Source organism: Drosophila teissieri, chromosome 3L (assembly GCF_016746235.2).
Source record: "Drosophila teissieri strain GT53w chromosome 3L, Prin_Dtei_1.1, whole genome shotgun sequence".
NCBI classification, from domain to species: Eukaryota; Metazoa; Arthropoda; class Insecta; order Diptera; family Drosophilidae; genus Drosophila; species Drosophila teissieri.
Genome location: NC_053031.1, coordinates 46,968 through 74,308, shown reverse-complemented (window position 1 = coordinate 74,308; position 27,341 = coordinate 46,968). Strand labels below are relative to the sequence as shown.

General features: G+C 41.2%; 2 protein-coding genes across 2 annotated transcripts; one reads left to right on the top strand and one right to left on the bottom strand.

The window, feature by feature from the left end:
- The first annotated feature begins 256 nt into the window (after positions 1-256).
- Positions 257-1,253, top strand: LOC122615632 (pescadillo homolog). The gene has a single exon (XM_043790651.1). It carries the CDS (start codon positions 369-371, stop codon positions 942-944), a length of 576 nt encoding a protein of 191 aa, XP_043646586.1. The 5' UTR covers positions 257-368; the 3' UTR covers positions 945-1,253.
- A 7,672-nt stretch (positions 1,254-8,925) lies between these two features.
- LOC122615631 (larval serum protein 1 gamma chain) lies at positions 8,926-11,308 on the bottom strand. Its single transcript, XM_043790650.1, has 2 exons — positions 11,102-11,308; positions 8,926-11,037 (listed from the first exon to the last, which is right to left on the bottom strand). The coding sequence occupies exons 1-2, from the start codon at positions 11,306-11,308 to the stop codon at positions 8,926-8,928; spliced, it is 2,319 nt and encodes a 772-aa protein (XP_043646585.1).
- Positions 11,309-27,341: the final 16,033 nt, after the last annotated feature.

Sequence of the window (27,341 nt, the reverse complement as noted above, 5' to 3'; positions counted from 1 at the left end):
GAGGAGGTTGTAGAAGGAAAGAAAAAGGGCGTTGACAGCGCAACAGCTTTCATGGTAAAAAACAAAAAAAAATTTATAATACGAAATGAGCAAGTAACGAGGGAAACGGAAATGCGTGCAACAAGAGGAAAAAATGGCGCGCTGGAGGAATAAAAATTTTTTGTGCGCAACAAACTAAGTTTTTACTGGCCGTGAGGAGGAGCGCGTAGGTTTACGTTTTCGTTGAGCACATGATACATGTACAACAACAATTTATATTCGATTTATATATCAAAATTGTTTCATTAAAGTATTTCATAACTATGTAATTTAATACCCCCGCACCGCTTATAATATATAGCGGCAAACGGTAGCTAACACCCGATACAATGGCTGATGTGGAGGAAGAAGAAGCCCCTAGAGACGTTGATGATGTGCAAAATGAAGGACAGGAAGCCGCCGAAGATCTTGAGGGAGAGAGCGAAGACGACGAACAGGACGTTGAAGTGGAAGATGAGTTCGAGGTGGAGGAGAAGGATCCCTTTGAGCTCCTCAATGAGAGCGATGAGGACGATGAAGAGCAGCAGGCAATGTACAAGGAATATCTGGAGGTGGTCAACGCTATTGATACCCAGAATGCTATTATAAAAGAGCTCAAGGCAAAATCCACTCGATTGATGTTCAAGAAGTGCAAGACTTATGGAGACAAGAAAGAATACAAACGACTTAGGGTCTGCCAGGAGCGGGAGGAGATCCATTTGAAGGTCTTAGTCAATAGAGCCATGCACCTCCAAAACTTCGGTTCACCTAGGCGCTACAGAGATGTAGAAATGGAAGTTACAGAGGACGAGCAGAGATTCTTCTTCACTGAATTGCAGTCGACATTCTCAGGCTCTTGTCCCATATATTCGACTGACGAATATGAGTCAGATTCTGAATCCGATGATGCACTATGTTGTACCTAGTCCAAAAATGGGTTTTCGGTATATTGACGGGACAAAGTTGAGGTAACGAATGAATGAGTACTGAATTATGAATGTACTAAAACTAAATGTCAAAATGTTGGCATTTACACACGCCACTCTTGGTACCACTGAAGCCCCATTTCTACGACACTTTGCACTCGAAGATGGATAGTTAAAAAAAAATAGCAGGGAACGTGGCAATCAGCCATTAATTTACTGCTCATCATCTGCACGTCTTCGGCTGTCAGCTCATTGGTCATTTCATTCAATTGGAGAATTCAATAAAATACAACTAATAAAATAAGTAAAGAAACGAACTTAAATGGTAAATAAAATGCCAAATATGAGAGTTTGTAAATTACATCCAGCGCAGAGAGTTCCGATACTCCCGTTTGTTTTTCTCTTTCGCATTCGGAGCTCTCTCACAATTCGCATCATAACAAAAAAAAGGGAAAACTGAAAAAAAGGCCCGCGTATTTTGAATTCCTGTGTGGGTGTATCTGTACCTGTGCGCTTGTTTATCTACGAGCTTGCCGTAGAAAATACGGTGTTAGTGGTTTACCATTACGTGAACAAAGGGAAAAGGGCATAATGCAGACGAAAGAGCAAGGAAAACTCGGGAAGACTGCAGGGAATCAGCAGTATGTATGTACATACATATGTACTTACACATTTAAAAATATACTAGAACAAGTCTATGTAATAAGGCAAGTTTAGTTTCACTACAGTAAAATGCAGTCCCGACCACTTCTCGCCTTATACTTTTTCAAGTGACAATACCCGTAGAGTAAAAGGATATACTAGATTCCTTGAAAAGTAATAGTAGGATACTCTGCAAATTTGTTTAAATTTGATGGGATAGTACTGAGAACGTGGAGTAAGAAATGCCAAATGGCGGGCGAAGTGTGGTGCAATGGCAATGAGCGGAAAAACAAGACGAATGTGCCCCCAGACAGAATAAGGGGATCAAAGCAAAACAGACAAAAACAAATAACCAAAGAGGCACTGAAAGACGCCAGTAGAGCAGAATGAAACGAAACGAAATGAACTGAATTGAACCAAAACTTCTCCCGCTGGTTTCTTTGTTCCTTCTTCATTTTTATGCCACAACTCTCCATTCCCGACCTCTGCTCTAAGTCTCCAAGTGCCACGCCCATTGTGGCGCTTAATGCAATAATTTGGAGAACACTTTTCGCGAAAATGTGGTAGAGTTCAACGTATTCTACATAATTGATCAGTATTTCAATTTTATTTATTGTATTATGTTATGTGTTTATTTTATGTTATTTTAAGGTAAAGTAAGTTATTTATCAGTTTTGTTAAAAGATAATTAATTTGTATTTAGAAGGTTATAAGGTACGCCCGAATTCGCCAACCCAGTGAGGAAGCAGAAGCAGCGGCTTCGACTGCGTCGCGACGTCACCTTGCGTCCATTCACCCCGTTCATCATTGTTTATGAGTGTGTTTGGTGCCCAGACAGAAAAACAAACACACATAAACGTATAGAGCAAATTTCCTTTAACTGCGCTTCGATTCCATTCCATTTTCCATCTGGTTCTGTTCTGTTTTTTGGACCTCTGCCTTGGGTCTTCTGTCGTTGTCTCTTCCCCCTTCCACCCCTTCTCAAATTCCCCATCCTTTCTGCATTCTTCTCCTTGTTGTTTTTGCACTGTCTGCGGCTTGGGTATTTTTTATGCGCCTCTGCGCCATCCCACGTTCCCAGTCTCCCCGTTTCGGTCCCACAACCTTGGTCTATCTCTCTCCGCGGCCCGCCAAAACATGTGAGAAAAAATACGCTAGGAAGATGCAGAATCTCGAACTCGAATCTGGCCGAGTCGTAATTATTAATGTTTTTCTTAGATACATATGGGTAACGTTGGCAAGCAAGTGAAACGGGAAGACTACAAGAAGAAGAAGGAATAATCAAAGGGCGATGCACTACCAGAAGAAGCTCCCGTGGAAGGGCGCGCAGAAGAAGGTAAAATATTGCGTCTCGTGTTGATGGTTTTATATATAACAGATGCCACCACTTTATTGCGATCAGAATGCGGTCACATTAAGCGGGCATGGTTTACTGTAGAATGGGTGAAATATAGACTTTCGCTGGTGGGTCAGACAGCCAACGCATGACTTAAAAGGTTGTTAACCCACGATCAGAGTCCCTGGGCGGACATATGTACATATGTGACTCAATGGGCAAAATAAAATATAAATGGCTTCTTTTGTGAGTCACCAAAGTGGAATATAAAAATTCTCTGGTAACCCCTTGAATCTTTATAATTAACTTAAAGGGACTGACAAGCCGTTTTTTAGATCCTTAGAGTTTTTGAGTAAAAACCTGGCTTCATTGTGAAAAATCTATTTAAGTAGAAATGATTTTCGAGTCAAACACGACATTTTAGAAGTACCATTTTACTTGACCACGTCCACAAACCGGTCAGATAGTTACATTTTTTTACCCGCTGCATTTAAACTTGAACCTTTATATAACCTTTAAACCCATAAGTGACACTCCCGATTTCGCTAGAAATTAAGATTGCGTATCGTTCTATTTTAGAGAGCCATCTATTTAGATGTGCCAAACAATGCCAATAGCACACACAGGCGTCATAAAATTTAACGTGCGATGTAGGCGGCGTTTGGGGGAATTTCGCAAAATGTCGCATCCATAGACGCAGGGCCAGCAACGTCTGCGGGTCAAAGTTCAGACCCACGTACATTTTTGTTCAGTGGATGGGTCGGACGAAGCCGAAGAGCAATAATTTCGTGGCTGTCGTCTGGCAGAAAGGCTTTGCTCCCACACAAATCACTTGGAGTAGAAGCAAAATACGTCGTCTCCAATGTCTAGGTCGGCGCACCGAATAAGTAAAACATCCATCGATATTCGTCCCGGTTGCCGACAACTGGACACGCCGCCTTACCTCAAGGATATCAAACATATTCTGATTTATTCCAAGTTAAATTCTTTATTGATATTTCACAGCTTAAGCAATTTGGCCTGGAGACGTGTATTAAATCTAGAATAAAAGTCTTGTGAGTCCTTTGCAAGTTTTAACACGAGGAATTTAGGTTTTCGTATTATAAGTCGATAAAAATTTGTTTTGGTAATCGCTTATTTGTCATCTTTAAACCTCACTTTTTCTTTCAATAAACTCTTATCGATGTAGCTAAAGTACTTTCGGCTGCGACTTGTCTGCGTCTTTGTTTGTCCTTGGCATTTGGCTCACTCGGCCTGTGTTTTGACAGTCTGTCATTGGTTTTCGTTTGCTCCTGTTTGGCGGGAATATATGCTTCACTGCTTCTGGGATTTTTGAAGTGCAACTGCGTGAATTGTTCGACGTCGTCTGCAACTGTTTCTTCTGGCTCTGGCTCTGTTCTTTGGTTTCTGGTTTCCTTGGGTGGTGGATTTCAGGGTTGCACTCCAATCAAAGCCTGGTTTAGCATGCAAATTAAAACATAGTAAGACCTTAGAGGCTGCATTAAGGTGGATTGTCATTCGGTTTCAAGGAGTCAAAAAGAAAATGGTTTAACGGATGGGTTATTTAAGTGATCAACCATGAGATACCTCCGAATATTAAATATAGTCAAGTTATTGGACTATTAAAAACCCGATACTTATCTAGATGCAGTGCGAAGTAGAAATTTCAAGAATTGACGTCAATTGATCCTGATCAAGAATATATTCTTTATTTAGTGGGAAACGCTTATTTCTACCTTCTAACGAATCTAGTGTACCATTTTCCACTAATAGCACCGGGAATAATTAAGAGCAACTGATTATTAATTACAAACGATAAGATAAGTTTGTTAAAACTACTTACTAGACTATTAAGTCCATTAATACTAAGACTTAGTTGCAGTTATATGCTGTCTTTCAGGAGCAGTTAATGCTCTGGTTTGGCTCTCTCCAGAGAATGACTAATCCCATTGACCAAAGAGGACATTGAACTGTCCCTGCATTTGGCATCCCTGCCACTACACATATAAATAATCTCGACAACGGGAAAACCAATAAACAAACCCAACCCAGAGGCAGTGGGCAGTGCTTTTAACTCCACCGCATGCGCGAATGATGATTACGGTGGGGCAGGTGCAAAACAACACATCGAAGGCAGGTGCAAAATTGTAGTATTCGGCAAACGGGAAGGAGAGACACTAACTGGTCTTACAACAAACAGCGGATTTAATCAACAACCACATGAGTCAGGGTTAGCTTTGTTTTCACGGATCGCTTTGCAGACATTAAGGGAGACTCTTACGATCACAGTGGTAGTTGGATGCTTTATGGGGCTCAGTCTTGTCACTAAATATGTAGTAACGTAACGAACCCAGCTGCAGGTAGCCGTAGGACATTTACGACAATCGCTGCTTAAACAGAGAGAGAGAAAGTTTAAACGCCTTTTGAATTTCAAAAAGTTTAAATCTTTTAAAGAATTTTACTGATAAATAATTACGGAGTTTGCGTTATTTATCATGTTTTGCATGGAAAATATACATTAGGAATTTTATATTACCAAAAGAATAATATTTATGGTAAGAAACATAACCACGCTTTCGGTAACACCCTATACTAACCCAATACCCAGTTGAAGTAACCCCGCAAATACGTGAATCGTTCACTTTCGTTTGACAATGCTTTTTTCCATGTTTTGGGGGCCCCCTTCTGTCTGTCTGCAGCATCCAGCTAGCTCTTCACCCAAAGTTTTCTAAGCTCGAGACAGACTGCTGCTAGAGTGCGGTATGAGTGGTAAAAATTTTACGATTTGTTTTGTTTTGTCTGCCGTTCCTGCTTTCCCTGCTTCTACCGCTTTGCCCTCGTCAAATTCGCAATGTCAATGACGTCGGCTGCTTCCTTCTCTTCTGCTACCCGGTGCCGCAGTCGTAAAAAATCAACCCTCGGCCAAATAAATCGCGCACGAAAATAAGAGGGAAAATCTTGGCTGGGTAGGGGCGTGGTTTTCGAAGTGGACCTGGGCTCTAAACCCCGATGGTCTGATTGCGAGTCTGAGCTGTCGTAGATCATTGTCCTTGGCCGGGTTCATTCACATTCAAATGGAGCGAGAACATGGGAATGAGACGGATTCGGTGCGGGGGCAGAATGGAACGGATGGAAAAGCACGGCAACGCAAAAATTCCCATAATATAATTTTAATGCAGTTAATGATTTTGATATCCAAATTGTATCTGGCGTAAAAATCGCTTTATTGTAGATGTTATAAAGTGATGTACATTTTTTTCTATTTGGTTTTGTGCTTTACCTAGGAGCTGGACTAAATATCATGATAAAAATCAGATACACTATATTAAAATGATGTTCCACATTCCTCATTTTGTGCAGTGCACACAATTTGCTGATGATTTTCGTTTGTCGATTTTAATATTGAAACGGTGGAACAGCAGAACAACAATGAGGGAGCGAGTTGCCTCAACGCAACCTCATCCTCGGCCCGCATCTGTCTGGGCCCGGATTTCAAACTCCCGCCCTCCAATGCGGCGAGGCCTCTGGTCTGGTGGTGCTGCGCTAGTGGTGGAGTCAAGCCAGTTTTATTGCCATGAACCAGAGGTGTTTGTGTAACCGACCTAGGACTTACCATGTGGTATTGTCTGCTGCAGTCGGAATGGTTCGGTTGAATTCGGATCGCTTTGGTTTATTTTGCTTTTCGCTCCCCCATTGCAAGGCATTTGGCGGGAAAACTCCTCTGCGCAGTGAGCTTCGCTAGCAAAACAGAACGGACAAGAACCAAGTGGGTGCTGCAGTTTGGCCAGGGATATAGTAAAAGAGATGTCCAGCCTAGTGCGAATGTGGCCACACTAGTGACAAGAGTGAACAAAAAAATTATAACTGCATAGAACAGGGCTACAGGAACAGTCTAACAGACTCGCCAGGATGCGGAAAACCAAGTGCCAAAAGATGTCAGATAAACTCCCGACTAGAAACCTGAAGCCCCTAAAAATAAGAGGAGCTGCCAATCTCTCGATGGGCCTATAGATACGGTTGAAATACTAACAATTCATTTAAAACATGAGTAGCAATATAACAATTATTAAATATTGAATGCACAATTAGGCTTTTCTTGGCTTGTTTATTTCAAACGGTTTGAGCTGCAAATTATGTTATGTGAGCGAGGTAGTGGCGTATACGATTGTAAACTATGGCAACCATCATTCCGTGCAAGAAGGCGGAAAGGACTGGCCTGCGGGGCTTTTAAGCTTCCCAGCTCTTCAGTTAAGTTCATTGGTGTCTGGACAGCCAGCCATTCAACCAAAAAGCCGTAAGGTGAGAATAAAACGGGAATCGGACCGGTACCCCCTGCAACCCGAATTCGTGCTTTTTGAGCTAGTGGTTGCCTGCTTTTCCATTCTCAGGTCGTAAACTTGTATTGGGGTCGTCGACTGCTAATTTGTGAAGAGCAAACAAAACACAAAATGCGTGCAGCAAAATGACGTGGAGATGAGTAGAAGCGGGTTAAGGGGGGCTTTGGGACGGAAGAAGCCACATGTGCTCTACACTTCATCGTTGCTGGATGGTGATGAACTCGGAGTTGTGTGCTTCATAATGTTTCATTTTTGGCGCGAACGCAGCGTTTTTATTTCGTAAAACGAAAGTTATTTTTTGAACTTCACAAATATTTCCCACTGACGGTTTGGAGTTTGTAAATATTTTATTTGTTTTGGCACTTTCTATTGATCTGCCAAAACAATATTAACATTTTTTTCCCACTCCCACTAGCCCAGTAACGAGTATCTGATAGTCGAGGAACTCCACTTAGTGTTCTATTTTGTTAATTATATTTTTTTTAATATACATTGAAGCTTGAAAAAATGAAAACGAAACGGGGGAGAGTTTAGGCAAATGTTAATAACTTATTGGTTAAGCTACCTCCGCCCGCGGAGCAATTAAAATAGGAGCTGCCCCCAAGACAAGCTCAAGTAATTTGAATTGAATGAAGTGCACGACTGCCTGCTTACGCACCAGGAAGTCCAAGGAGTTTTAGACAAAACTCTTGAGAGGATAGAGCATACGCACACAGACAAGAGGCGAGGGGTTTTTTGTTTAGGTCTTTGACTGGGTTGCCACCACATCATACCACTTCATAGTCTTCTCCTCTGCACTTCATTCGATGCTGATGTTGTTTGTGGTGGTTGCTGCTTCAGGCAGTTTTGTTTTTTTTACGTTTCTTTTTTACATTTCGTTGTTCCTGCGTCTCACCGCCAGACGATACCCACAAGCTGGCAGGAGTGACGCACCAAATACAAATGGGGGACCCAGAGACTTTTCAAAAGTGCGTCGATATTTTGTGCGTGGCCAGAAAGCAACGCACGAGCTGCCCTCTCTTCCATCGTCATACGCCTCCTAAAAGAGCCGCAGACAAGGACCAAGAGCGGCATAAGGCAGACAGGAATCAGGACTCGTTTCAGACTTAGCTGGCGTTAAAAGTTTAACGAACCCTTGCCGTTTCCTGCCCAAGGACCTCGCCCTTATGTCTTCAGTATTTAACCACTAGCTTCCAGGGCAGAGCGTTTTTTTTTACACTTTTTCTTTTTTTTCACCAAGGGAAACACCGAAGAACCGAAGAAGAAAAAGGACCCCAGCGTCCAGTTTTCGGTTTCAATTTGACTCGGGAGCCGTTTAACAGGCATTAACCCATATGCCACTAGACGGTTTTACTTCTTTTTTAGTACGAAAGACATTTTGTGTTTCAGGTGATCCCAAAATATTACAAATCCTCATAAACGAAAAATTTTGCTTACGAAAATACAGTTAAGGTAATAATATTACACACGGCTTGTTATTGTTGCGAGCAAGCTGTTCGATTTTAAAAGATATGCATGGCTAACAAAATTAATGAATAGTTAATTATTTAGTATATCTTTATTTCTTATTCGTTTTCATATATTTTTTTTGGTATTGGTTTTTTTTTGCATGCGACATGGCAATTCGTTAAAGTTAATGTGTGCTAAGAGCTAGATCCAGTGTTGCTTAGTATTCGATGGAGTAGTCGAAGGTGCCGAACTGGGCGTACTTCTTCTCAAAGTACTTGGCGAAAGTGTCGACGTAGTACACCTTGACATCCTTGAAGAAGCCGTTGGGCACGAAGAAGTCGGACTCATCGATCTGCCGGTCGAAGGGATAGCCGAAGGGTTTAGTGTCCACGAATCGGGTGCCAGAGCCAACTCCCGAGGAGTAGGTGTAATCGAAGTTAGAGAACTGTTCGTACTCCTCGGCGAATGGCGAGACAAAGAAGTAGAATTGCATGGGCATGCCCTGCTCCCATCCCTTGGGCAGTACCAGACGGTCGGGGAAGGCGTTGTGGGGCTCGCTAATGTCCAGGGGGAAGTCATACTTGCCCTCGCTGGCCAGCATCACGTACTTGTAGAGCTCGGTGTAGGTGATCCTGTCCTCAGCGGTCCAGCTGAACTCCTTGGAGCTGCGCTTGATGTTGTTGGTACCGACACTGAAGGGATACACAAAGCTGTCGATCTGCACGAAGTTCTTTCGGTTGTAGTCCAGTGGGATCACACGGCCGTATTCGTCGAACTTGGGGCCCAGGAAGACGCGGACCACTCCCTTCTGCTCCTTGTCTGACTCGATGGTGAACTCAAAGTTGAAGGGCTTGTGGTTAAGGCGGGCCTGACGGGCCAACAGAGCCTTGTCCCATACGTACTGGCCGTCGACAAAAGTCATCTTGTCGTTGAGCAAGTTGGTCACATCGAAGTCCACTATGTCGTAGTATGTTACCAGTTTGCTGACGCTCACATCCTTGATGGTGATGCCCTCGTAGAAGAGATCCTTCTGGGTGTACGGCTTCAGGTAGTACTTGAAGGTGTAGAACACATCGGTGAACTTCTTGTAGAAGGTGTAGAAGAAGGGATCCCGCAGCATGGTTTCGAAGTTCAGGAAAATGTTAGGGAACACCTCCATGTCAGTGTAGTCCACATCAGCGAAGTACATATGGGCCAGCATGTAGTAGTAGTTAAAGAAGTACTTGTCAAAGGTGTCAGCATTGCCCTGCAGGTAGTTGGCCACAATCTTAATGGCGTCGGGTTTGTGGAGGTCGAACACCTGACCGTCGGCGGTTTTGTAGAATCCTGTCTCTAGTACCTTGTAGATGCGGCTGAAGAAGTTCTGGATTTGGTTATACATCTCAAAATTGCCGTAGGTGTAGAAGTCGTAGTAGTTCTTGCGGTAGCTGTAGCCGATGCCGTTGTAGTATATCAGCTGGGGATCGTAGCCGTACTCTATTTGCTTGTACCAGAAGAACTCGGGGATCTCGCCGAAGCCGTTGGCCAGGCGCTCCTGGTAGTATCGGGCCAGAATCTGTTGGACATTGTAGATCCAGTACTCGCCGCGACGGTCCTTGTCCAATCCGAACTGCTTGCCGTTTAAGAAGAAAGCGTAGTCCATGTTGAGGTAGTACCAGTAAGCGTTCCAGCCAAGATCCTCGGTGAAGTAGGACATCTTGGTTTCATCGTTGAAGAAATCAATGTCGCGGGTGTAGTCGACAGGCATGTAAAACTTCTTTAGGCCCTTGACAACATCAACGTATTTGGGATCGTTCACAAATTGGGCGAAGTTTTCCCGCAGGAAGTACTTGTCCTCGACGTACCACTCCTGGTCCAGACCCATCATTTTGTACCACTGCCATGTCTTCCAGTCCTTGGTATAGAAATAGAAGTTGCCGGTGAACTCACTGTAGTCTTTGTAAAGGATGTCCTTGTACTCCTTCTCGTACATGATCAGCTTGCTGAAGACCTCATAGTCGAACTTCTCGGCCGCGTACACGAACTTGCTGTTAAAGAAGTACTGGGGGAAGATTTCGTAGATCTGGGGTAGGATCAGACCTTCGAACTCGGGCTTGTGGAGGACGGCCAGAGTCAGGGCGTAGACAAACATGCCCTCGTTTACGTGGATGCGGGCCCATGCGACGTTGCGGACGAAGGTTTCCCAATCCTTGGCGTAGTAGAAGAAGTTGAACAGACCGTATGCCTGCTTGTGGTGGGTTTTGACCAGGGCGCCGAAAAACTCTCCCTTGGGCAGCAGGGCTCCAAGCTTGTAAGATTCCCAGAATTTCTCCATGTAAAAATCGAAAGTCTTGGGGGAAGTAGAAGGACATTGCTAGGGTTTTAAAAGAAACTGTAGTCCTTGATACACTCACCTCGTATTGAGCCTTGTCGGTGATTAGCTTCTGGCCCATCTTAATCCACTCCTCAAACATGAGGGGCTCATCCATGCGGTAAACGATCTCGAAGAGGAACTTTTGCTTCTCCAGGAAGGTCTTGTCGGCGATCTTCACCTTCTGTGTGGGCACGCTGAAGGCGGCCACACAGCCAACGAGGGCCAGTATCACAAGGGTCAACTTCATCCTAGGTCCTTTCGCTCCTATTATTTTCTTCTTCAACTGCTCCGGCTTTGGTTCGCTCAACGACCAACACCTAAAGTCTGTTGTCTTGACTGCACCCAAACTGGGTCTTTTATACCCCCGACTGGAGCCTTGCATTGCACCATATCAGCGGCAGACTCCCGTCATCAGCATAGGTCGTCGCATAGGTCCAATCCCGGCCGAAAATAGCGGACCACGTTATCTTTGGATGCTGTCATCCGCATCATTCGAGGGCGGGCCTCAATACAGGTGGTGATAAGATAAGACCCACGACCTCGTCGTTCGTCTCCAACGCGCTCCGGTTGTATAATTACTGATCTTTATTGGCGACGGTGACTGTGAATTTTTCGCTGCACCGCGATAATAATTTGGAGCATCGTGATGGCTTTGAACTGCCCACCTCACTGATATGTGCATAAGTCGTATCAGTTCAAGTTTAATTTTAGGTGTTTTCATTTCTTTAGAAGAATATTTTGCATTTCCATCCGGAACCGTATGACTCGCTTTCAGGGCTGGTGAATCCAATGGAAATTTACCTTGATTTTGGTGTTAACGTAAATATAGATCAACCAATTTAGGAATTCGTTTTTACTATTTTAAATTTATTATATACATTTTTTTTATTTATTTAAAATATATTATGTTTGGTACATACATATGTATAAGGTGGATAACATATATTATTTTATATTTGACTTCTTGTTTACTTCGAGAAACATATATATACATATATAGACCGGTGTACTTAGATCGCGAAAAACGGCCCTTCAGCTCCTCATGAGTTATGTCAATTTTTTGGCAGTTTTGTGTTTCACTCTCGATGTAACAATACGCTAGGCTTGGAAATCAGCGCTGTCTGCCACCAAGGTCGATGTGCGCGCAGTGTTAGTAACCTTTGCCCATTGGGCACCTCTCGCCCCTTTTCCTATAAACAAGCAGACATAGCACATCCCTGCGCCGTACTCCTGCTGACTCTCCCCTTCTTTTTATTATATTTGGGTATGTACTTACTTTTTCTTTGCCCAACCATGTCTGGCCGAAAAAAGAGAGTGAAAAAAGGAATTCAAACAGATGTGCAAAATGCCTTTCCTTGTCCTGTGTTGATATTGGAGTAGAATTTTATTTGCTATAATCGTATATCAATCGTTTGCCCAACATTATGTATTTACTTTACACACCAAAATTGCAAATTGAAAGCTAGCTTATGGCACTAATCAGTTATCATATCCACCGATTAACAGTTTGTTTCAGTACTACATCTTTGATTTGGGGGGGAACGAACAGGGGTCACGTTATCGTCCCCATTTCCAGACATTGGGTAAAGTGAGTTTAATGTGGCGACAGTAATAACTGCTTTAATGTGGGTCTTACGGTATTAAAGCGGAATACCTTTCAAATTTTTGTTAATAATTAAATGAAACAAGAGAGAACCTTGTAGTCATGTTCTTCAACTCCCCGTTGGTGGAAGTGCGAATATCAAAAATATTAAGATCGATATAAATTAACAAGAAAATTCCAAAAAAAAATTCTTTCTAGCCGTATCTTGTTTTGACTTGCACAAGGAATCGCATTTTTTCTGATATGCTCGCTGACTAAGGCTGAGAAAAGCATGAATAAGGCGAAAAACTTTTATCAACGCTAAGGCAGTCGAGGAAAATGTATCTGCGCTGGCGAATGTTCAACAAGGTCCTCAAGAAAACAGGACCAAGTTTTCCTCCTCAGATCAAGCAACAGCAGTACAATTTGCAAAGCATACAAATTATGTAATAATGATGGTCATAAAATATGATTTACACTCAGGATCGGAGAGTGTTGGGAGTAAGGGTGCCGTTAAGAAAACTTTTTCAATAAAATCAAACGTACTCAGAAAGGTCAAGCCAATGCTGCCATCGATCATTAAATAAAAACAAAAACATTAGAAAACATGCAGTCTTACAAATGAACAGAATTATGTATATGGATATAAATATAAGTCACTATAAGTCTTATGTCTAATAATGATTAAATATAGTTTATACTTCAGATAGCTTTAGATATTATTTATGTTGTGACACAAAGTGAATTTTACGTCCCCCAAAATAGCTGATCACCGAAAAAAATATGTTGGCAATATTATTTAAATAATAAACTAACATGAAAAAATGCCGCAATATCGCAATACAAAAAAATGAAATGTTTTCCAAATTGGCCAAATGAATTTAAAAGTTCTCATCGCGATGCGTTGACGGTAATTAACTCAGCCCCCTCTTCCTTCAAGTCTTTCACTACTCCAAAATTAGATTTCTCAACCACTTGAGCTCCCCTTACCAAAGCTGTCCGGAAATGATTCATAATAATTGCAATGCGGCATCGTTTTGCCCCGAAAAGCTTGAAAGCCATACATCGTCCTGTTGGCACCATAAAATTGACAAATGTGTCTGTAAACTTGGCTAATAATGCTGCGTCCGAATGGGTGGAAAAGTGCTCACTGTCTCTCATTTTCCCCCATTTTACACCATTGACGTCAATGTCGATAAAATGAATGGACCATTCCACGTTTCCTATACCTTAATGGCACTACTTCAGAGTTTAGCTAACCGAATCAATGTTAATTTATATTATATGAAATAGGAGAGGGAAGGCAGGGTGAATTTTGGCAATTAACTTCCTATACCATTCCTTTGTTTCTCAGACATTATTCTCCTTAATTTTCCTTTGAGACCCAATCAACTTTATCTATTCATTGACAAAAATTCTACTTTATATTAAATAAAGGCTGACGACGGTGCATTAATTGCGTGTGAGATTGTTGCTGGGTTTATATGATTTGACATCGGAAAGGGATTACGGCATGCTTTTGAAGGACCGACGGCCGGCCATTTCGTAGAAGCCCTACTGTATTTATTGCTCCCTTTCGTAGACATTCCCACACCGAACGGACAATGAAGAATAGAGGACATGATCCAGAGGTTCGGATTTAGATCCCAGATTTAGGGCGTTAATGTGCGAAGTGCATCTGAATGAGTTTCATCCGAAATGTGTGGCTCTGTGATTGTATCTGTATTTGAAGTTGTGGCCTTTATTGTTAGGAAGACATCTTCGCTCTTCAATGAGTCGGGGACCAGACAGGAAATAGGTAAAGAAGCTCTTACTGCGCTTGCCCTCGAATTTTGGTCAACCGCGAGTTCATTGTCAAGTTCACCGGGCACCGTCTGGCATTGAACCGTCTTTGTCTATATATGCATCTGTGTGTACGTTGCGCTTGCGTCAAATGTGTGGCTCAGACACCGCCCCGTAAAAATTCCAAGCTCTTGGCTCCTCTACAACTCCTTTGGGTTTGGTTTTGGTCCGAAAAGGATGCTCCATAAAACAAAAAGCTATTCGAAAGAGACATTTATGTGTTTTTAATTCTCTGGGGCAAAACTGCTATGGGGAGCTGATTTTATGCTTCTCTGAGGAATTTGGGGTTTCGGGGAATTACCGTGCAACAGCTCATTGAACTGCACAAGAGCATACTGGTAGTAAAATTTAAGGGAATCAACCCCTAAATATATATATATTGATATAAATGAAGGTATATTTATTTATTTTAAATAGTGAAAGTACGAAAAATCATAATGTTTTTCACATTAACTCACAACCTTTATGTTCATTTAAATGGTTTGTATTAAGTGGATCGATTTAATTTCGAGATGAAAATAGAACAAGATCGAAATCGAGACATCGAATCGTGGTGCAGGAGGAAACGAAGGGGACGCCGCCAGGAACAGTTCCAATTCGGACGCTATGGATCTTTAAAGCGAATACTACGTGAGAGATGCCCGAAAGGGCAATCACCTGGCCGAGATGCACAGTGAATTCGCGCGAAGAAGACGTGAAATAAAAAATAAAAAACTAAAATTATAACGAGCCTTAAAGGCTGTTCTTATGCTGGTGTCTCGGCTCCAAGCTCCAACGCTGAACCTTCTCGGGGTATTCAAACAGAACGAGGCCTAAACAATGCCTCCTCCAACCTAAGAACTGAAAAATTGAGAGATGGCGAATCCTTTGGAGGGGCCATGCTAAAGTGGCCATAAAAATCATAATGAAGCGGCAACTTAAACAAAATGCCATAAAATGCTTTAAATGAGAAGAGCGCAATAAAAAAAGCTTAGCGTCCCGAGGCAAGAAAGCGAATAAGACGGGACGATATCCTTCTTGGAATTCCAATGGCGGCGAATCAAAGCAGAATCGAATTTTCGGGTTCTAAAACCAAGAATCGTCTCATACTTGTATGCAGGCAGCAAATGAGGCCAGCGCGGATTTATTCAACAGTTCGTAATCGAAGTGGACTTGAACAGAGAGTAGGGAATCTGGGAATCTGAAATCAGGGAGAACTGCATTTGATGACCTGGGCCAGGTAGAATAGGATCCAAATCGAAGAGTATTTCGCGATTTCTCGTTTGACTTTATTGCCGTTTTTCATTGGTGGCGTTTAAATGGCGTCAACCAAGATTCGGGATAGTTTCAGATTTGTTTGGATTGCACTATTTTTTTTAGCGCATGCTTACATTATTTTGAATATTGTTAATGAATAAATATTAAAGTTTTTAGGTTTGCGGAGTTCACAGATATTAACCATTAACTATTATGCGAGAATCAATAAACGATATTATAATTTTTAATGGTCAATCGTAAAGTTTCATTTCCTCAGTATTTGGGTGCACTTGTAATTGGCGTCACCAAGTGCTAAACAAAAACATAACGACCGCTACAGTCGAGTTCCTTAAATATCAGATATCCATTAGCCAGGTAATAGTATATAATAATCCAAAACGTAATAATAAAGTGTGGGCGTTCCAGTTATGGACGGTTTGTGGACGCTAGAGTGGGCGTGCCAAAAACAAACATGTTTACTTTCTAGCTTTTATAGTTCCCTAAATCCCCACGGTCACACGGACGAATAGACGGACAGTAGCACATGGACATATGGACTCGGTGGGTGATCCTGATCAATAATCCTTGTACAAGAAAAGGGAAACGAGGGAAGCATATAGAATCTGCATTCGTAATCTTAAATTTCTAGCTCTTATAGTTCCCGAGATCACAGCGTTCTCGAGATCTTATGTAAAATAATACAAAATACTGCATTCATTCATTTAATTTAAAAAGAATAATTAGCAATCCGGCATAATTGAAAGCCTGCGGAGAGGGGCGGGGCTAGTCGGGCGAATCGGGGGCTGTGCTGGCTGTTTAAAAGGCCATTAAGCATAAACTGGCGATAGGGAATCGGGATCAATTTATAAGGAGCAGCTGTGAGGAAATCTGCAAGTCATAGCCCCGAAAACGTGGCCAATTCTTCAGAAGTGGTCTTCTTCGGCGATCGAGTCGCGTCTTGGCGCCCAGCAACTCACTCAACTGTTTAACGAAGCCACACGCAAATGCAAATATTACCATAATTATCGCACGTGTTTCGCAGACCATGACTAAAGCAATCGCGCCGCGTCCATCTCAGTCAAGCAGTTGCGGCGGCCCCCTATATGGTGTATAAACCCCAGCCCCTCGAAACCTACCGCAACTTCGCCTCCGTTATGAGACTAAGACAAGGAGGCATGCAATCGAAAGCTATTTACCATGCAGCAGCAGCGAAAGAATCAGCAAAAGGGGAAACCCCCGAGTGAAGAAAGCGGCTCATTACACGTTGCCGATGTGGTTTTCAGTGCTGTTACTCCACAAGGGGTGATACCCTAACATATCGGCTATGCAAGAATTGGTAATTAGTGTTTTTTGGCCTGTTATGGGATATAAGATAAATTACAGCTTTTTTATGTTATTAAATAAATTTAAAGAACGTGTAATAAAGCTGGGCATCCTAGAAGTATGAACTAAAACTGACACTAATTTTAGCAAACTAGTTTTGGGTACACAAATTTTAAAAATATATTCATATCCTCCTAGAGCAACTTAAATTCGAGGTAGTTTTAAGCATTTCAAAATCTTTGGTTAATTTTGGGCTCTCAGGCGGTTCACTTCGTTTTGGCTACATACCATGGCTATGGCCATTTATACCCCATAGTGCCCCTAGACTCGCGGCTGGTAATAAAAATCACTTGATTGGAACTGCAAGTGGCTGCAGCGACGGCAGCAGCAACGTTTTATTGGTTTATTATGACGACGCCCTCTGGGCAATAGCGCAAGGGCGGGAGTACCAGTCGCCATCAGCCAAACAATAATATAAAAAATACTCGTCCCACGATGCACCTGTCTGCAAACTCAGCACTGAAAACAGGTCGCAGCCATTGAGATGACCAAAACGGGTTGTTTTTGTTCCTATAGGAGGTATGATTTCGTCCTTTTCATCCTTTCTCATGGCAGGCGTCCACTTTTGCTTCTCTTCCCACTCCTGACTTTCTGGTTTATTTTTCGCCAGCAAGGCAATCAAATTTTATGGCTTTGCTGGCCTGGCCAAACATAATAAACAGAACACAGCGCCGCATCTTTTCGTCTCAACACTCAATCAATGCACTGCAGCAAAAGCACGGGGATGGACAGATTAGTTCGATAGTAGAAGAAAATAACGAGTTAGTAAGATTCTCCACGACTAATATATTTCACATGGGGAACCGAGTTGGTACTACTATTTTTCTAGACAAATGGAAATATTGACAGTTTTTTAATATTTGTGTTTTGTATTTATATTTTTCGATACTTCTTTTCGCCGACTATCGCATCACGATCCCAATTCCAAAAGCGGCCTCATAATTCAAAGGAATGCAGTCGTTCTCCAATTGGCGGCGCAGCAGTCTGCTAAAGTGCCTCATTTAGTCAGCTCTAACCTCATGTCCATCCGCATGCTCGGAGCCATCCTGGTTCTCGGATTTGTTCAGATGGCCCCGGCCTATCTGAGTGCTCGCATCTAACTGTCGCATGAGTTATGGTCGTTGCACTGGCTTTCGTACTCATATTCGTCGTCGTCGTTGGATGCCGCACTTGTCGTCCTTTGTGTATCGAATGTGGCTGCAGATAATTTTATTGCCTCGTAAAAACACAAAAAAAATTAAAAAAAAACGAATTCGGTCTGATTTAGAACACTGATATAATGCTTTACAATTTTCAAGTTAATTTTGTATACTGTAATTTTATCGCTTCTATATTTGTGTAACATTTTGTGCAAATGTTTTACCCCACATTAAAATATGACATTTTTTTGTTTTGAAAAATGAAAATTATGGTCAGGGTTCTTCGCGTGTTAGATTGGGTAGGTATAGTCGAGCGATAGTCGTGCTATAAGGGTATGAGAATAAGAGTTTTAGGAATCACAGCCTTCACTTTGGGAAACCAGATGAGAACCAAATGAGAACAATGTATAAAGGCTAGGCAAAAAAAAAACTTCGTCATTCTTTAGATAACTTCAGTAACTGATATAAATCCAAAGCACTTATATTTATACACGGCGGAAAACTGAAAACACACCAAAGGTGACTTACAAAATCCGATGACAATTTTCAGCTTAATAAATTTATGGTGGTAATTTGTGAGCAATAGCAATAGCTAATTCAATTTGCGTTTTTATGTGGAGCCGTTTGCGATTAAACGGCATAGAAAGATATTTAAAACTTTACGGGCGAGCTGTTACTTTTATTTGGGAACAATGCAACTGAATGAAACACTCGAAATCAAAACTTCCCTTGGGATGCAATCGACTTTAAAAAACATTTTATGGTTTCTACTTTTTTCGGGGCATGGGAGGCTAATGGCAACTTTAGGAGTGACATAAAATCCAATTTTATAATGCATATAAAATTTTAATACACCATTCCACACAACACAAAGGCAACATCCAAAATATCAGGAGAATACACTTTGATAGAAATTTTAGTAGAGCATCAAACTTAATGCGCCCAACAGCGCCCAACAGGAACAACAACTTGTGCAAACAATTTTACATCCTGTCGTTGAAGGGAAAACCGAAACGTTTGCCTATACCTGCATGCCTCCATTCGTTATTTTACTTAAAGTGAAAGCGGAAGAACGTCCCACCAGCAACACACAGTGACCTAAAGCTAAGCTATAGTAACTTTTACTTCACAATTAGTCATACCGGATCGACCTGAGTTTTTAGCTTTGGACAGGATATGAGCGTAAGCACTTACACTAATTTGTGTATTAGGGCTTCCATAGGGTAACTTGGACTCAAATAGCTAATTTTCCTGAAATGCTTGCAAGAGACCTGCGTTCGTTCCTCTAAAGGAGCACACTTTGCGTATACGTAATAATACACACTTTTACTAAACTTATTCTCGATCTAATTTTTCGGAGGCTTTTGGACTTTATAGAGAATCATTTATCGTTAACTTGAAGCATGTGGATTAAAGTCATCAGACTGGCACGAAGGTCGTAAAGCTGAAATCGTAATAAAAATCGTATAATAGCCAATGGAAACTGCGTGTTGAAGGAAATAAAGAAATACTATTTATTAATAATGGTATTGAAAAAGTGAATGAAATACATATCTATCCCTTGCAGGACACGTATTGCTTTCAGGAACCTCAAGTTCTCAATAAAAGCAGGTTTACATTTTTAAATGAACAAATTGGTGGCCAATTAAAACACGAAGGATAGGGGAAACGGGCTAGCGAGAAGCCATTGAACTTGTTGGACATTAGGCATTAAGCATACGCGTGTACCGAGCTCGGCTTAATTTAAATTCGACAATGATAAACACAAAAGATACATTAATAAGGCAAGGCAGGCAATAAAAATAGTAAGGAGAATAGAGGGTACGCAAGCTGTTTTTAACTTTTGCTCTTGTTTTTGTTGCTTCACTTCTTGTTGGTGTTATGTGTCGTCTAAGTGCGAGTCGCAGTGTTTGGCCTTAACACTTGACTTGCCTATTACCAGGCCCACTTTAATGCTTACGGAGAGAAGAGCTTCATTCAGTTTCGGGCATTTGAAGTTTATTAACCGAGCACGTGTGAACCAAAAATACCGAAACGTACAAAGACTTTTTTGTCGTCTATGCTGGCTTGGCTTTCACAAAAAAACAAAAACCGGAAATTTGCCCAAAAACTCGTAGATGTCTTATGCGGATAGGAAGAGGTAAGTCGAGTTAGCCTTGTTCTCGATTTGGATAGAAGAGCCCATATAGTTCAAGAAGATGTCTTAAATGTGGCTATGAAGACGTCTAAATGTGGAACTAAATATGCCACTTTGAATTAATATAGTCTTCGACACGGTTTCTGTGTATATGACATGATATCTGCAGTAGTTGCGGTAGATTTAAATTATTCTCTCATCTGTATTAAATCTGTGAAATGACTTATCTATCAATACTGGGCATCAAGAAAATAATGAAGTGGAACAACGTTCTCAGCATTGAATTGCATTGCTGGTACAATCACCTCAATACCAGATTGAATTTGAAAACATAACCCACTCGGGATAGAAACTTCTTGAATACCGGCGAAAAAAAAACAAAAACATTTTTTCCTTGACTTGGCGTGGCTCATTCATGAAGTTGACTTTGTCTTGTTTCTGTGTGCTTCTGTAGATCAGAAGTCCAAGATAATTTGGCAAAAAATCATGTTCGCTAAATGAGGGAAACCAACATGGATTCATAACTTTTCATTCAAGCCACGTACTCGACAGACCCTTACGGATAAAGGCAGGCACTTGGCGCTTTTTACATTATAGAGTGTTGTTTGTGCTACCTGCCGCGGGGCAGTCGCATTCGAATCGGATGCGTGAAACAACTACGTACAATGCAAAAAAATTCGGCTGTGTTCATTCATTAAATGCTTTCTGTAAACAAAACCATCTCGCGGACATTCTTACTGCCCGAACATATTCACACAAGACATAACATACTTAAGTTAACTGACTTGTTTGCAACAGCATTTCTCTCTCCGTTTCCCAGATTTTCTAATTAGTCATCCACAGTCCTCTCATTATTGGCTGAACTTAATCGTAGCAAAATATTTTATATGTATATATATATATATACTTCCCGTTGTTTTAATTACGAATTTCGTGGCGCACACTAAAGCGGGAAAATACATTTAGGTAATGACTAAAATTCAAAACGAACCCGAAAAAGACGAAAACACAACAACCGCAACTGGTTTGCCCGATTAAAAGGTGAATGAATTCGCAAAAAAAATAATTGTGTCAAAAAGGAAGTGAAACGAAGCTAAGAAGAAAACGATCGCAATAATCGAGTTCCTCGAATATCAGATACCCGGTATTCAGTTAGAGGGAGTGCAAATGAGAAATTTTAAAATTATTTAAAAAAATAAAAAACAATGAAATCATTTTGAACAAGAGAGCGCTATAGTCGAGTTCCCCGACTATCTGATACCCGTTACTCAGCTAGTGGAAGTGCGAAGGAGAGTCTTTAACACTGACAGTTTTTGGCGACTTGTGGGCGGAGTGGGCGTGGCAAAATGTTTTTTGGCAAATCGATAGAAATTTACAAATCTAATACAAAAATGAAAAAATATCAAAACATTTTTCAAAAGTGTGGGCGTGGCAGTTTTGGGCGGTTTGTGGGCGTTAGAGTGGGCGTGGCAAAATGTGTTTTGGCAAATCGATAGAAATTTACAAGTCTTATACAAAAATGAAAAAATATCAAAACATTTTTCAAAAGTGTGGGCGTGGCAGTTTGAGGCGGTTTGTGCGTTATAGTGGGCGTGGCAACATAAATCGACAAACTTGCGCTGCGTATATAATATGTCTCTGGAGTCTGTATGCTTAATCTCAACTTTCAAGCTTTTGTAGTTCCTGAGATCCTGAGATCCTGAGATCGAGATCAACGAATCTAGTATACCCTTTAACTCTACGAGTAACTGGTATAAAAATTGGGCTCGCCGTAAAAGTGGTTAAGTTTTTTGAAAATATTTCAAAAGTGTGGGTTAACTGTCTTGGGCGGTTTGTAAGCGTGGTTGTTAGGAATTTTGTTTTGCATAGAAATTGAAGGCTTTTAAATTTCTGGACTAAAAAGTATTATCATTATTATTTTAAACATTTAATTTTAGCCCTTTCTCTTACCGATTGTTTTCATCGTTAAATTATGATTTGTACGTTTCTTGTCTCGGCTAAATGTCAATGAATGCATTTATCAGATACAAACGGACTACTGATGCCATGCGCAGTTATCTTAAAATACTATTCAATTAGCTAAAATGTTCATTAAGACGACTGAAACCATGTGTTATTGTGACTTAGGACTGGCATATACGGCTTATTAATGAGGAGCGCAAATAATCCGAATATCTGTTGAACTCGAGGAATGGAATTTTACCCACTTGGCACTTTTCGAGCAAATACTTTTCTTCGTTTCACCTTTGTTCAATTGATATGGCTAATGTCACTTGTGTGGTAATTTTCCCATGCCGCGATTATATGGAAAAGTTTACAAAAGTTTCCATTACAAGTTGAGGCAGACAGCTCAACAAGTTGGGTTCTTCAAGGGGTCACTAAGAGGCAAGGATGGGGGAGCACGGCACGAGACTTGAAAGGGTGATAATCGGCCGACGGAGGGGATAGGCTCCTCTGATTATCGTCTCCATTGTGCGTTCTGAGTTTTTATGCTTTTGGTTGCAGTTTATAAAAGGCATTTAAAGTCGGGGACCAACCCTATGCTTGAATGGAAAACCGTCACTTGTGAGGGACCGGAGATTTGCTGATTAGTTATGAGTGCGTTATTCTCGGAAAATAATAAAAATGTGTAGTGTGTGTAATGTTGTTTGCATACACGAATGGTGGAAAGTTATCCAAAGGTTAGGTATCAGCGAAGAAATTTCTGCGATAAATACGTTTCATTTATAGTGATATCTGTTATATGGCTGTGTTTAACGTTTGATCTCTTAGATACTACACACAGATTGATAATTGCCAAACTATTTAAATCTCCGCCCACATTCATAACTACCGCGTAACCTCTATATGTCCCACTTTGGCCTTGTGGCGGTCACCAAGATACACCCACAATTCCCCGCTCGTCAATGTCAGTTGGATTTGGCAAAGTTTACGCACGCGCCTTGACAACCCAAATACCAGCAGGCAGTTTCCACAGTTCAAGCCTCCATACACTCACACTTCTCATCGATATCCCCATTCGCATGCAGTTCCGGGAACACTGTCATGCCCCTCTGGCTCTTTGTGATGTAATAATTCAGAGAATTCTTTCGCGGTGCGAAATATAAAAAGGAATGCAGTCGTTGGAGACGAACCAAAGTCCGATTTCTAGTCTGTAATCGAACTTTGGAGTTGAGATACTGCAGTTGAATATTTCATTTCGTTTATTTGCATATTTAAGCTAGGCCATGTTTCTCCTCTTAGCTGCAGAGTTGCAGGGTATACTCTTCTCTTTCCATTCCTTCCATTTCATTTCTTTTTATTTTGCTTTTGGGTCTGTTGTTATTCCCGTTAATAGTAGAATAAAAGGGTATATTAGATTCGTTGAAAAGTCGGTAAAGGTAGATGGAAACGTTTCCGATACTATGATCAGAATCACTAGCCCCGTCGATCTGACAATGTCCGTCTGTACATGCGTAAGTTTTCTGATGTTACACAAACAAACCGCCTGAAACTGCCACGCCCACACTTATGAAGAATTTGTTAATGCACATTTTTATCGACACGCCAAAGAAAAATGTTAACATTTTTTGTTTTGTTTTTGTTTTCATGACCCAAATTGTTTTCAATATAACTCTCTGCACTTGGCATTCACTTAGAAACTAAGCTAATCTTTAACTTCAAAAATATCAAAGATTGTTTATATTTACAATGCGCTGCATATACACTTATTTATCGGGTATCAATGTTCTGATAACAAAATGTTTACAGATTAAACAAGAGAAAACGCTATAGTCGAGTTCCCCGACTATCTGATACCCGTTACTCAGCTAGTGAAAGTGCGAAGAAGTCTTCAGCACTGACAGTTTTTGGCGGTTTGTGGGCGCTAGAGTGGGCGTGGCAAAAAGTTTTTTGGCAAATCGATAGAAATTTATAAGACTAATACAAAAATGAAAAAATATCAAAACATTTTTCAATAGTGTGGGCGTGACAGTTTTGGGCGGTTTGTGGGCGTTAGAGTGGGCATGGCAACACGAATCGACAAACTTGCGCTGCGTCTATGTCTCAGGAGTCAGTATGCTTAATCTCAACTTTCTACCTTTTGTAGTTCCTGAGATCTCGACGTTCATACGGACGGACAGACGGACGGACAGACGGACATGGCCAGATCGACTCAGCTATTGATCCTGATCATGAATATATATACTTTATATGGTCGGAAACGCTTCCTTCTGCCTGTTACATACTTTTCAACGAATCTAGTATACCCTTTTACTCTACGAGTAACGGGTATAAAAACCATATTCAACGACTCAAACATTTGTGGCAGTGCTTTTCTTGTCCAAGGCCTTCAAGGAGGAGAAAGAGTCGAAGTCATGGGACGAGATAGGGTCACTTTTTACGAGAGTTGCGTTTTTAGTGCTTTTAATGACTTCTTGCGTGCTCCATGCAGCTCGGAGTCCAGAAACCAGGGGATGGGGAACTAAGAATCAGCGACGAATGAAACGTGGAAATGTTTTCAGGTGCCGAATAGGTGGGCATGCGGCAAAAGGGAGCGGAGATGCACATTTAATGCCGCATGTTGCATTGCCAGCATTTCACTGGAACTCTCGAGGTGCTTGAATAATAAAATAAATCGTGTCGACTGTAAAAGGGGAAATGGGGATGGTCAAAATTAAAACATGAAAATAAATAAACCCCAAAAAACAGCGAGGAAACGCCGCAGGCAAAGAAAATGCTAACGGTTTGTACTGCTCCCCGTAATTTAATGACGTTGTTCTACAAATTTTACGGTTTAATTTAGGGTTTTAGTGCCTTTTTTTAAAACATTTTTGCTGCCGGAGTGCTGGAAAAACAAAGGAATGCGGAAACCAAACCAAGCGAATTTAATTTGGATTTAATTGACTTCAATAATTTGGCAGTTTTTGCATTTTAGTAGCTTTAGAAATTATATGACAGTAATTTAAATAATAACAGGAATACACGATATATTCAATTTTCCGACTATCAGATAGCAATTAGTACTCAGCTTGTGATCCAGATTAAGTATTTTTTTGTTTTTTTTTTGGGTCGGAAACACCATACTTTACCTGTTACTTACAGTTGCTGCTACTTTGCAATAAATATACTCATTTACTCTACGAGCATTGACCTTTTCAGGTAACAGAATTAGGTTTTATAACATGGTTCAATATTTTCTATTTGGATTTTTGATCCATAAAAATTCCCACATTTTTTTCTCAGGAATCACTTGCCTTTAGCCAGCTAAAGATATTGCAGTGGAAGTACACTAAAAAATAAATCAACTAAATAAATCAGCTAAAAATAATCAACTTAATCGGTTTCTCTTCCAATGCCACAAAATATTTTTCCATTGTTGCAAACTGTTTCGGTTTGTTTCGCCTGTCCAACTTCAAGCTGTCATTTTGTGTGAGGTGGAAATGCAAGGACAAAGTTGCCACAGAGTGGAAAGGCGCATCGAATGTCTTAATTTCGAATCGAGGCAAAATCAGTTGGGCATGCAGCAATCCCGGTGCAATTTCAGTTGCAATACAAGCTTGATGTTGTTACATGTGGCTAGAGGAAGTGACAGTTGCAGCAGCTCCAACTTGCGCTGGCATGTGGCAGGCCAACTTGTGTCAAAAACCTGGCAAGTGCCACTTTGTGGCAATGGCCCTCATCCACGTCCAGCACCAGTTATACCGCTGGTTTGCCTACGTTGCCCCTCGAGTACCTCTGAAAATAACCCCTCGCCACGTTGGGGTCATCCACATGTGGGGCATTTCGATTGAAATGTGTTTGTTTGGCTGTGACTTGTATGCTGCCCCTTTCCCTTCGCCATTGCGGCAATTTCCATTGCCATTTGTCTAAAAACAATAAATTGTAAATAAAATAACTATACGTTAACCAAACGAAACCAAATTGACATGAAACAAATAAGAGGAAATTCTTCTCTGGCTTTACACACTTCATATAAAGAATTAAAAAATGTAGGGAGGATATAAAATCGTTGGTGGAACCAAGCTAAAATTCGGTCCGTTTGAATATTTCTAATAAAAGCAGTTTCGCACTACCGTGATGACCTCACCACCCAGTGCAGATTCCTCGACCTAATCTCATGTTTAGTCCGTCGGAGTCTGCAAAACCGAGAACCCTAGTGATCTAATCTCAGCCAGAATTCACAAACCATATGACGTATACAGTCGAGAGGCCATGTCAATGAGTCAGCTATGCATTTGGCGCGTGTGTCATCGATTGCAGCACAAGAGTAGTTAGAGCTCTCTATTTGTAGATCCCCGACGGCGGTGACTAATACGCCAGTCGCCAATGTGGGTCAGACATGAATTTGCATTTGGCCAAGTCTATTTTGGGTCGATGGCGTCAAATGCAGGAAATATTTCGGTCATAAAATCAGCCACAACATTGCGAATTAATCATACAACTCGAGTTGAGTTAAGTGTGCGGTACCAGGCAAAAAATGTTTAGGTAAACCATGTTGTTTGTCTAGACGCCGGAATACTCTATTGATATCTACAAATCAAAGATACATTAAAATACAAATTTAAAAACTAATTCTTTATAGATGACCCTAGAAAATTTGGTTAACCATCTTTCGTTTCCATAAAAAAAATGATTACTTTTTCGACTTGCTCAAATTCTCTCATACTCTGAACTTAAAAAACTTCGCAGGTTACAGGATCCGACAAGGCGGCTATGGAGTTGGAGGAGTAGTTGGCTAAAATCAATTGACATGATTTTCATACGAATTGCCATAACAACAACAGTGCTAACCCATATATTACAGCTCACTCCGGTTCGTGGTACGAATGTTGGCCCCCAAATACGCAAATGTATCTTTGTGATCGATCAAACTTGGGCCTCTGCCCGTAACTATGGAAGACCAATTCCACTTGCGATTCAAACTAACCTAAGCCAAGTCGAAAGACGAAGCGTTGGCCAGAAATCAGTTGGTAAACAGCGA